We start from the raw sequence: 12,178 nt of genomic DNA, 5'->3' as shown, positions 1-12,178 counted from the left end.
ACCAAGCAGAGGAAAAAAATATGGAATCACTCAATTCTGAGAAATAAATTATGGAATCACCCTGTAAATTTCCATCCCCCAAACTAAAACCTGCATCAAATCAGATCTGCTCATTGACATTGACCCTATGTGTCTTTTTGCAAGGAACGTTTTCACAGTTTTTGCTCTATGGCAAGATGCATTATCATCTTGAAAAATGATTTCATCATCCCCAAACATCCTTTCAATTGTCCAAAATATCAACTTAAACTTGTGCATTTATTGATGATGTAATGACAGCCATCTTAGCCATATTAGACCCCATTCCTACCAGGCTGCTCAAGGAAGCCCTACCATTATTTAATGCTTCGATCTTAAATATGATCAATCTATCTTTGTTGGTTGGCTATGTACCACAGGCTTTTAAGGTGGCAGTAATTAAACCATTACTTAAAAAGCCATCACTTGACCCAGCTATCTTAGCTAATTATAGGCCAATCTCCAACCTTCCTTTTCTCTCAAAGATTCTTGAAAGGGTAGTTGTAAAACAGCTAACTGATCATCTGCAGAGGAATGGTCTATTTGAAGAGTTTCAGTCAGGTTTTAGAATTCATCATAGTACAGAAACAGCATTAGTGAAGGTTACAAATGATCTTCTTATGGCCTCGGACAGTGGACTCATCTCTGTGCTTGTTCTGTTGGACCTCAGTGCTGCTTTTGATACTGTTGACCATAAAATTTTATTACAGAGATTAGAGCATGCCATAGGTATTAAAGGCACTGCGCTGCGGTGGTTTGAATCATATTACAATTTGTTCATGTAAATGGGGAATCTTCTTCACAGACTAAAGTTACTTATGGAGTTCCACAAGGTTCTGTGCTAGGACCAATTTTATTCACTTTATACATGCTTCCCTTAGGCAGTATTATTAGACGGTATTGCTTAAATTTTCATTGTTATGCAGATGATACCCAGCTTTATCTATCCATGAAGCCAGAGGACACACACCAATTAGCTAAACTGCAGGATTGTCTTACAGACATAAAGACATGGATGACCTCTAATTTCCTGCTTTTAAACTCAGATAAAACTGAAGTTATTGTACTTGGCCCCACAAATCTTAGAAACATGGTGTCTAACCAGATCCTTACTCTGGATGGCATTAGCCTGACCTCTAGTAATACTGTGAGAAATCTTGGAGTCATTTTTGATCAGGATATGTCATTCAAAGCGCATATTAAACAAATATGTAGGACTGCTTTTTTGCATTTACGCAATATCTCTAAAATTAGAAAGGTCTTGTCTCAGAGTGATGCTGAAAACTAATTCATGCATTTATTTCCTCTAGGCTGGACTATTGTAATTCATTATTATCAGGTTGTCCTAAAAGTTCCCTAAAAAGCCTTCAGTTAATTCAAAATGCTGCAGCTAAAGTACTAACGGGGACTAGAAGGAGAGAGCATATCTCACCCATATTGGCCTCTCTTCATTGGCTTCCTGTTAATTCTAGAATAGAATTTAAAATTCTTCTTCTTACTTATAAGGTTTTGAATAATCAGGTCCCATCTTATCTTAGGGACCTTGTAGTACCATATCACCCCAATAGAGTGCTTCGCTCTCAGACTGCAGGCTTACTTGTAGTTCCTAGGGTTTGTAAGAGTAGAATGGGAGGCAGAGCCTTCAGCTTTCAGGCTCCTCTCCTGTGGAACCAGCTCCCAATTCAGATCAGGGAGACAGACACCCTCTCTACTTTTAAGATTAGGCTTAAAACTTTCCTTTTTGCCAAAGCTTATAGTTAGGGCTGGATCAGGTGACCCTGAACCATCCCTTAGTTATGCTGCTATAGACGTAGACTGCTGGGGGGTTCCCATGATGCACTGTTTCTTTCTCTTTTTGCTCTGTATGCACCACTCTGCATTTAATCATTAGTGATTGATCTCTGCTCCCCTCCACAGCATGTCTTTTTCCTGGTTCTCTCCCTCAGCCCCAACCAGTCCCAGCAGAAGACTGCCCCTCCCTGAGCCTGGTTCTGCTGGAGGTTTCTTCCTGTTAAAAGGGAGTTTTTCCTTCCCACTGTAGCCAAGTGCTTGCTCACAGGGGGTCGTTTTGACCGTTGGGGTTTTACATAATTATTGTATGGCCTTGCCTTACAATATAAAGCGCCTTGGGGCAACTGTTTGTTGTGATTTGGCGCTATATAAAAATAAAATTGATTGATTGATTGATTGATCTCCCCAGTGCCTTTACCTGACATGCAGCCCCATATCATCAATGACTGTGGAAATTTAGATGTTCTCTTCAGGCAATCATCTTTATAAATCTCATTGGAACGGCACCAAACAAAAGTTCCAGCATCATCACCTTGCCCAATGCAGATTTGAGATTCATCACTGAATATCACTTTCATCCAGTCATCCACAGTCCACGATTGCTTTTCCTTAGCCCATTGTAACCTTGTTTATTCTGTTTAGGTGTTGATGGCTTTCGTTTAGCTTTTCTGTATGTAAATCCCATTTCCTTTAGGTGGTTTCTTACAGTTCAGTCATAGACGTTGACTCCAGTTTCCTCCCATTCGTTCCTCATTTGTTTTATTGTGCATTTTTGGATTTTTGAGACATATTGCTTTAAGTTTTCTGTCTTGATGCTTTGATGTCTTCCTTGGTCTACCAGTATGTTTGCCTTTAACAACCTTCTCATGTTGTTTGTATTTGGTCCAGAGTTTATACACAGCTGACTGTGAACAACCAACATCTTTTGCAGCATTGCATGATGATTTACTCTCTTTTAAGAGTTTGATAATCCTCTCCTTTGTTTCAATTGACATATCTTGTGTTGGAGCCATGATTCATGTCAGTCCACTTGGTGCAACAGCTCTCCAAGGTGTGTTCACTCCTTTTTAGATGCAGACTAACGAGCAGATCTGATTTGATGCAGGTGTTAGTTTTGGGGATGAAAATTTACAGGGTGATTCCATAATTTTTTCCTCAGAATTGAGTGATTCCATATTTTTTTCCTCTGCTTGGTCTAAAAAAGTAACCATTACTGACTGCCACAATCTTTTTTTCTTGATTTCTTATAGTGTTTCTTAAAGCCAGAAAGTTGCCATTTGAAATGACTTTAGTTTTGTGTCATGTCTGTGATCTGCTTTTTTTCTACAAAATTAAACAACTGAATGAACATCCTCGGAGGCCGGTGATTCCATAATTTTTGCCAGGGGTTGTATTTGCTAAGCAGGGATGAGAACTCGCTACTCCACCGGCTTCATAATGACGACAATGTCGGTGAGTCCATATAACCTCTTTGGTGTCACGTTTGTTTTGATAAGTTGACAGACATACAATGATATGTGCATGCATGCAGTTTGACAATTTGAACATGTCAATTTTACAATATTATGCGCCATGTCATTCATGGCGTGACATTACAGTCATAAGCCGATGCATGAAAACGGCGGCACAGTTTCAGGATGTTGACAAAATAAATGTGTACAAGAAACTTACAATTTTAGTCCGTCTTTTACGTCCGTCTGGAACTTTCTTCTCTGTGGCGAAATTGTGTAGAATGAACGGAGGTTTACGACCACATTTCTTCTTCTTTCCGTCTTTGTTTGGACTCCGCAGAGCTTTGCACTCATGTGTTTTCAGCCAACTTTCAAGCTTATGAATTCCGTACGAGCATTTGAAAACAGCACAATGCGCCCCTGTCATTATTGTATGTGTCGCTTAAGGCTTAAAGCCTTTGAAACAATCCTTGTAAAAGCCTTAACTTTTACAGTCCGCTAATGCTGCTGTATATGAAATTCAATGGGAGCAGTGTGAGTGTGGTAGCGGTGATTTTTGCCCCCGTCTGACCCACGCTTGCGCAGATGCGACGCGCACTTCGCTTATTAGCTTCACACAGGCGTCTTCTAACTGTCACAGCACTTACAGGTAACTCCAGACTGTCTTTGATCATCCTGGAGCTGATTAATGGGTGAGCCTTTGCCATTCTGGTTATTCTTCTATCCATTTTGATGGTTGTTTTGTGTTTTCTTCCACGCGTCTCTGTTTTTTTGTCCATTTTAAAGCATTGGAGATCATTGTACATACAAATGCCTCTAAGCCGTCGCAGTAACTCGAACACAAACTGCCCCACGCTGTTGTTGCTAAATTTTGAACATCTTGAAATTAGCGCCACGCTCAGAGAGGAGCCTCGTTAACTGAAGATAATGCCTCTAAGAGCCACTCTGAGCCACTATAATGCCACGATAGCTCACAAAACAAAAAAAACAGGGTGTGTGGCTCCTTCTTCACTCGGTGGGACCGAGGCTTGGATAATCTCATGAAGTGTGTTCATGCCCACATAGAGTTGATTTGCATATTCTCAGAGGAAGAAGGGAGGAAGCCTGAAGCATGTGGCCATGACCTGTCCTGTACAGGCCAATCAGGGATGGGTGTGGTAAAGGCACTCGAGGGAAGTGATGTGCTGGAAACCTCTGCTTCTGAGCTGGCTTTTCCATAGAACACGAGGGGATGAGAATTCCTAGAAGCAGACAGTTATCACCAACCTTTTGGACCAATGAGAAGAGGGGAAAATGCTGCAATAATAGATGAATCATTGTTAGAGGAGGTTTTTTTAAGTGAATCATAAATAGAATGGGCGACTCTTCTTCTTATCTCTTGCTGAGAGCTAAGGCTACATCAGGGCTGAGAACAGGATCCACAGAGCTCTGTGTAATACTTACATGCTAAGTGATTTTACTACTCAGTGTTGTTTTAAATAAAACTGTTCTGAACGGTAAATCAGGCAGGATGCAATCTGTACAGACTCTTTTGTCTCATGACTGTTTTTGTCTCCACCTTCTCTTGGATCAACGTGACTGGTAGATGAGGTCAGGGGTCTTGGGGGCCAGTCTCCAACAGGTACTAAACTGGCCTGCCTGCAGTCCAGACCTGTCGCCCATTGAAAATGTGTGGCGCATTATGAAGCACAAAATAGGACAAAGGAGACTGTTGAACAATTGAAGTCATACATCAAGAAGGAATGGGAAAGAATTCCACCTACAAAGCTTCAGCAATTTGTGTCCTCAGTTCCCAAACACGTATTGAGTGTTGTTAGAACAAAGAGTGATGTAACACAGTGGTAAACATACCACTGTCTCAGCTTTTTTGAAACGTGTTGCAGGCATCATTTCAAAATGAGCAAATATTTGCACAAAAACAATAAAGTTTATATCAGTTTGAACATTAAATATCTTGTCTTTGTGGTGTATTCAATTGAATATAGGTTGAAGAGGATTTACAAATCATTGTATTCTGTTTTATTTACATTTTACACAATGTCCCAACTTCATCTTAAGGCCTACTGACACGTGCATGACTTTGGCCCAATCTTATTTCTTTTTTGTACCCCTTCCCCTTGGCCCTACCCCTACGCCTACCCCTTTAAAACAAGGTAAGGCGAAGGGGTATGCCTCTCGCCCTATGAATTGATACCCCCCCCCCCCCCTTAGGGGATAAAAAAGATACGATATTTTTCAGAACGACAATACGCATCATGCATCCAGCAGCATACACGTTGCTGTCATAGCCAACTGCCTGTAAAGTTTTTTGGCAAGTTATAACTTTCTAAACAGTGTAATTTGTAATGAAAGCAGCTTACATTTGTGCGACTCTTTCGGTGCCATGTTTGTTTCTGTGGAGACAGCGGTAAGCTCCTCCTACCCCTCTAAACGGAGTGTGTATCCAGATTCCCTCCAAACGGAGGGGTTTGTAGCCCTCCGCCTACCCCTCCGCCGCACTCCAAAAACAGAATTGAGACACCCCTGTCTCTCGTGCCCGTGCAAAATGGAAGGTAAGGGGTAAGGGGAAAGAGCCAAGGGGTAGAATTGAGATTCAGCCTAAGTATCTTGTCTTTGTGGTGTATTCAATTGAATATAGATTGAAGAGGATTTGCAAATCAAATCAAATCAAATCAATTTTATTTATATAGCGCCAAATCACAACAAACAGTTGTCCCAAGGCGCTTTATATTGTAAGGCAAAAGCCATACAACAACTACAGAAAAACCCCAATGGTCAAAACAACCCCCTGTGAGCAAGCACTTGGTGACAGTGTGAAGGAAAAACTCCCTTTTAACAGGAAGAAACCTCCAGCAGAACCAGGCTCAGGGAGGGGCAGTCTTCTGCTGGGACTGGTTGGGGCTGAGGGGAGAGAATCAGGAAAAAGACATGCTGTGGAAGAGAGCAGAGATCAATCACTAATGATTAAATGCAGAGTGGTGCATACAGAGCAAAAAGAGAAAGAAACACTCAGTGCATCATGGGAACCCCCCAGCAGTCAAAGTCTATAGCAGCATAACAAAGGGATGGTTCAGGGTCACCTGATCCAGCCCTAACTATAAGCTTTAGCAAAAAGGAAAGTTTTAAGCCTAATCTTAAAAGTAGAGAGGGTGTCTGTCTCCCTGATCCGAATTGGGAGCTGGTTCCACAGGAGAGGAGCCTGAAAGCTGAAGGATCTGCTTCCCATTCTATTCTTAAAAACCCTAGGAACTACAAGTAAGCCTGCAGTCTGAGAGCGGAGCACTCTATTGGGGTGATATGGTACTATGAGGTCCCTAAGATAAGATGGGACCTGATTATTCAAAACCTTATAAGTAAGAAGAAGAATTTTAAATTCTATTCTAGAATTAACAGGAAGCCAATGAAGAGAGGCCAATATGGGTGAAATATGCTCTCTCCTTCTAGTCCCTGTCAGTACTCTAGCTGCAGCATTTTGAATTAACTGAAGGCTTTTCAGGGAACTTTTAGGACAACCTGATAATAATGAATTACAATAGTCCAAGCTAGAGGAAATAAATGCATGAATTAGTTTTTCAGCATCACTCTGAGACAAGACCTTTCTAATTTTAGAGATATTGCGCAAATGCAAAAAAGCAGTCCTACATATTTGCTTAATATGCGCATTGAAGGACATAGCCTGATCAAAAATGACTCCAAGATTTCTCACAGTATTACTAGAGGTCAGGGTAATGCCATCCAGAGTAAGGATCTGGTTAGACACCATGTTTCTAAGATTTGTGGGGCCAAGTATAATAACTTCAGTTTTATCTGAATTTAAAAGCAGGAAATTAGAGGTCATCCATGTCTTTATGTCTGTAAGACATTCCTGCAGTTTAACTAATTGGTGTGTGTCCTCTGGCTTCATGGATAGATAAAGCTGGGTATCATCTGCGTAACAATGAAAATTTAAGCAATGCTTTCTAATAATACTGTCTAAGGGAAGCATGTATAAAGTGAATAAAATTGGTCCTAACACAGAACCTTGTGGAACTCCATAATTAACCTTAGTCTGTGAAGAAGACTCCCCATTTACATGAACAAATTGTAATCTATTAGATAAATATGATTCAAACCACCGCAGTGCAGTGCCTTTAATACCTATGGCATGCTCTAATCTCTGTAATAAAATTTTATGGTCAACAGTATCAAAAGCAGCACTGATGTCTAACAGGACAAGCACAGAGATGAGTCCACTGTCTGAGGCCATAAGAAGATCATTTGTAACCTTCACTAATGCTGTTTCTGTACTATGATGAATTCTAAACCCTGACTGAAACTCTTCAAATAGACCACCTACAAATCATTGTATTCTGTTTTTATTTACATTTTACACAATGTCCCAACTTCACTGGAACTGGGCTTGTATTCTATTTGTTGAACTCATATTTTTAAGTGAAGATGATGAATTCAAGTGATAAGAGAAAGTGGAAAAAGAACTGTACTTTTAAAAGGAGGAACTGCGTGTAGAAAAATACTCAGCCCACGTTAATCCTTTTTATTCGGATGAAAAGTATAGATTTTATTTTACAGAGTCACCAAGCAGGACTCCAAATGGGAAAAAGTGCTTTGGCTGCGATGGAACTGACTGCACCACAATTATGAACTGTGAGGGGACTGAGGACCGCTGGATTTCAACAACAGGTATCAGATCAACAGCCCCGCTCACAGCAAACATCAGTTCATGGTCCTGACAAGGAGTTTTGTTTCTTTCATTCTGTCAGTGTTGGTGGGCGAATAGAACGTATCGTTAAAGGGCTGTGCCTCCGAGGTGATGTGTTTGGACCGCGTGAATTCACAGTTAGTTGCAGCCATTGGAGGCAAAATCTACAACCCCTGGCAATAATTTTGGAATCACTGGCCTCAGAGGATGTTCATTCAGTTCTTTAATTTTGTAGAAAAAAAGCAGATCACAGACATGACACAAAACTAAAGTCATTTCAAATGGCAACTTTCTGGCTTTAAGAAACACTATAAGAAATCAGGAAAAATAATTGTAGCAGTCAGTAACGGTTACTTTTTTAGACCAAGCAGAGGGAAAAAAATATGGACTCACGCAATTCTGAGGAATAAATTATGGAATCACCCTATAAATTTTCATCCCCAAAACTAACACCTGCATCAAATCAGATCTGCTCGTTAGTCTGCATCTAAAAAGGAGTGATCACACCTTGGAGAGCTGTTGCACCAAGTGGACTGACATGAATCATGACTCCAACATGAGAGATGTCAATTGAAACAAAGGAGAGGATTATCAAACTCTTAGAAGAGGGTAAATCATCACGCAATGTTGCAAAAGATGTTGGTTGTTCACAGTCAGCTGTGTCTAAACTCTGGACCAGATACAAACAACATGGGAAGGTTGTTAAAGGCAAACATACTGGTAGATCAAGGAAGACATCAAAGCGTCAAGACAGAAAACTTAAAGCAATATGTCTCAAAAATCGAAAATGCACAACTAAACAAATGAGGAATGAATGGGAGGAAACTGGAGTCAACGTCTGTGACCGAACTGTAAGAAACTGCCTAAGGGAAATGGGATTTACATACAGAAAAGCTAAACGAAAGCCATCATTAACACCTAAACAGAAAAAAACAAGGTTACAATGGGCTAAGGAAAAGCAATCGTGGACTGTGGATGACTGGATGAAAGTCATATTCGGTGATGAATCTCGAATCTGCACTGGGCAAGGTGATGATGCTGGAACTTTTGTTTGGTGCCGTTCCAATGAGATTTATAAAGATGACTGCCTGAAGAGAACATGTAAATTTCCATAGTCATTGATGATATGGGGCTGCATGTCAGGTAAAGGCACTGGGGAGATGGCTGTCATTACATCATCAATAAATGCACAAGTTTACGTTGATATTTTGGACACTTTTCTTATCCCATCAATTGAAAGGATGTTTGGGGATGATGAAATCATTTTTCAAGATGATAATGCATCTTGCCATAGAGCAAAAACTGTGAAAACATTCCTTGCAAAAAGACACATAGGGTCAATGTCATGGTCTGCAAATAGTCTGGATCTTAATCCAATTGAAAATCTTTGGTGGAAGTTGAAGAAAATGGTCCATGACAAGGCTCCAACCTGCAAAGCTGATCTGGCAACAGCAATCAGAGAAAGTTGCAGCCAGATGTACTGTTTGTCACTCATTAAGTCCATGCCTCAGAGACTGCAAGCTGTTATAAAAGCCAGAGGTGGTGCAACAAAATACTAGTGATGTGTTGGAGAGTTCTTTTGTTTTTCATGATTCCATCATTTTTTCCTCAGAATTGAGTGATTCCATATTTTTTTCCCTCTGCTTGGTCTAAAAAGTAACCGTTACTGACTGCCACAATTATTTTTCCTGATTTCTTACAGTGTTTGTTAAAGCCAGAAAGTTGCCATTTAATTTAATTAACATAACATTTAACACAATTTTTGCCAGGGGTTGTATATACAACCCCTGGCAAAAATTATGGAATCACCGGCCTCGGAGGATGTTCATTCAGTTGTTTAATTTTGTAGAAAAAAAGCAGATCACAGACATGACACAAAACTAAAGTAATTTCAAATGGCAACTTTCTGGTGGAGCCGCATGGCGCAAAGCAACGCCGTGATGAAGCCTTCCAGGACATGTTGGGGCATGTCCAGCTCATGCACAATCACAATCGGATAATCACACGACTGAAAAGCAACCGGAATCCATCTGAAATCCACCTGAAAGCCGTCCTGTGAGACCAACACGGAGGTGGTTTTGTGCCGCGTAATGAACGGCTCCGTGGCGCGTGCCTCCGCTTTTCTTTCCATGAAAAAACTCTTGTAACAGTGGAATGTGCCGAAAAAGTGCTGATGTCCACGTCTCCTGCCTTTTTGTGAAAGTCAGACGAGGTCCCGATCAACAAAGCCTTCACGTTGGAAATGATCTGGTTGTTTGAGCATGTCGATCGGCGCTGGGAGCGCGCCGCGCTCTCAGCGCGCCGTGCTGTCAGCAGTTGTGGGCCGTCCTTAAAGCGGCAGTAACACTCCTTAATCTGTGTAATCCCCATAAAATCGTCCCTGAACGCCATATTAATTTTCCGAACGGTGTCCACCTGGAGGTCTCTCACAGTTTCTGGAAAAAAATTGATGCAGCAAAGCTCCAAATCATTCAGACAATTATTCACAATAAAAATCAGACAAGAGGGGTGGACCACTGCTCACACAAAGCCTGCTCACAGGCGAATGACGCAACCGACAGGCGTGAAAAAACTCACGCATGCGCAAGAAGGTTCAAGCTTGTCTGATGCAATCACACGTGATTCAAATCCATATGGTTAGATACTTTTCTCACAGACCTCGTATATATATATATATATATATATATATATATATATATATATATATATATATATATATATATATATATATATATATATATATATTAGGGCTGGGCAAAGTTAACGCGCTAACGTTGCGTTAATTATTGAGGTCATTATCGCCGACAATTTTGTTCCTCCCCTTAACGCTGCGGTTTTTTTTTTTTTGTTTGTTTGTTTTTTTGGCCTTTTATGACTGTTGCTCGTTGCCTTTTATTTTGAAAGCGTCAGTCGGGGGCGAGCTTATGCTGCTAGGAGCAGCATAAGCTCGATAGCTGAGTTCACACAGAAAACAACACAGGCTATGCAATGAACAACAAAACAAAATACAGAAAGACGCCGAACTTTTGAATGGACATTTTCGGTACAAAGTTCTACAGGATCAGGCCCGGATCTTTTACGCATCGTTCGTCATCGGTAAAAAAAAAATCTTGAATAATCTCGAATAGCCGAACGTGTCCCTGCGGTGAACACAGCTTTTCGGTGGTTTTCATGTCAACCTATAGTCCGTAAATGATACGGATTTTTCCGAGTTTCAGAGTCATACGGACATACAAATAAAGTCGAATATTCAGGGTTTGGTTTGTAATAAACTTTCTGCAGTGCAGCTCCACTTTGAAACCATGAACCATTGAAGCAATGCTTCGATCCAGTAGCTCGTTGGTTCTTTGATTCACTGCTCTTCAGAAACGTCAAGCCGCTTCTTAACCCCTCGCAAAGCCATTAAAATATCGTCAGTCACTTTTGTGTGGATTAAAGTCACTAACTGGGACTCTTATCTTGTTGCTGTCAAGAAACGAGAATGGTCCTCCGTTCCGTTCACACAGCTCGAAACGCTGCGCGGCTGAGACAGAGTCCGGTCGGAATTAATAACTTCGCCACTTTAAATAAAATGACACCTCTTTCCAAATGTAATACAGACAAGAAACTACAATCGACTAAAATGTTTTTTTCCCTCCCAAAATGAAACGTGCTGTATTTTCTTTTCAAATTACATCCTGAAGTGAAGCACAGCAGCTGTAAGCTCAGCTCAGATTTATGGAAACACATTCATGCCAATGTCTGAAAGGAAATGCTTTTGACAAAAACTACAGATTTTGTTTATTCCTATTTATGTCCAGAGATCAAGGATTCAGCATGTAGAGTTCATTATGTACAAAGTTTAAGGATCCAGTGACCAAATTCATATTTATTTACTTTAAGACTCAATAAAATGTTCAATTTCAATTCAGTTTAATATAAAGTGCCAAAACACAACAAAATCTAAATATACTAAAACAAATACATCACAATTGTACACATATCAAATTGTGGTATGTGTACAATTGTGACGTATTTGTTTTAGTACATTTAGTCATGGACATGAATATTGATATGATACAGGATAACAAATGACCTGCCAGTGGTTTTATATTTGATTTCATTAGTGTGTTTCAGTTGAAATTTACATTTTCAAATTTATGCAATGTTCATTTACATTTTCAAATAAAACTGTGCTTTTAAGCGGCTTTTGAATTCATTTTTGGGTTTCACATATACC

General features: G+C 40.3%; 1 protein-coding gene across 1 annotated transcript in view; it reads left to right on the top strand.

The window, feature by feature from the left end:
• Positions 1-12,178, top strand: part of LOC117514564 (phospholipase A2 inhibitor and Ly6/PLAUR domain-containing protein-like) — a 73,978-nt gene that overhangs the window by 51,213 nt on the left and 10,587 nt on the right. The window contains exon 4 of the mRNA XM_034175088.1: positions 7,830-7,940. Coding sequence (XP_034030979.1) covers positions 7,830-7,940 — 111 coding nt within the window. The remainder of the gene's footprint in view (positions 1-7,829; positions 7,941-12,178) is intronic.

Source organism: Thalassophryne amazonica, chromosome 7 (genome assembly GCF_902500255.1).
Source record: "Thalassophryne amazonica chromosome 7, fThaAma1.1, whole genome shotgun sequence".
In the NCBI taxonomy this organism is placed as follows: Eukaryota; Metazoa; Chordata; class Actinopteri; order Batrachoidiformes; family Batrachoididae; genus Thalassophryne; species Thalassophryne amazonica.
Note: the sequence above shows the minus strand (reverse complement) of the source record. Positions and strands in the feature narration are given on the sequence as shown.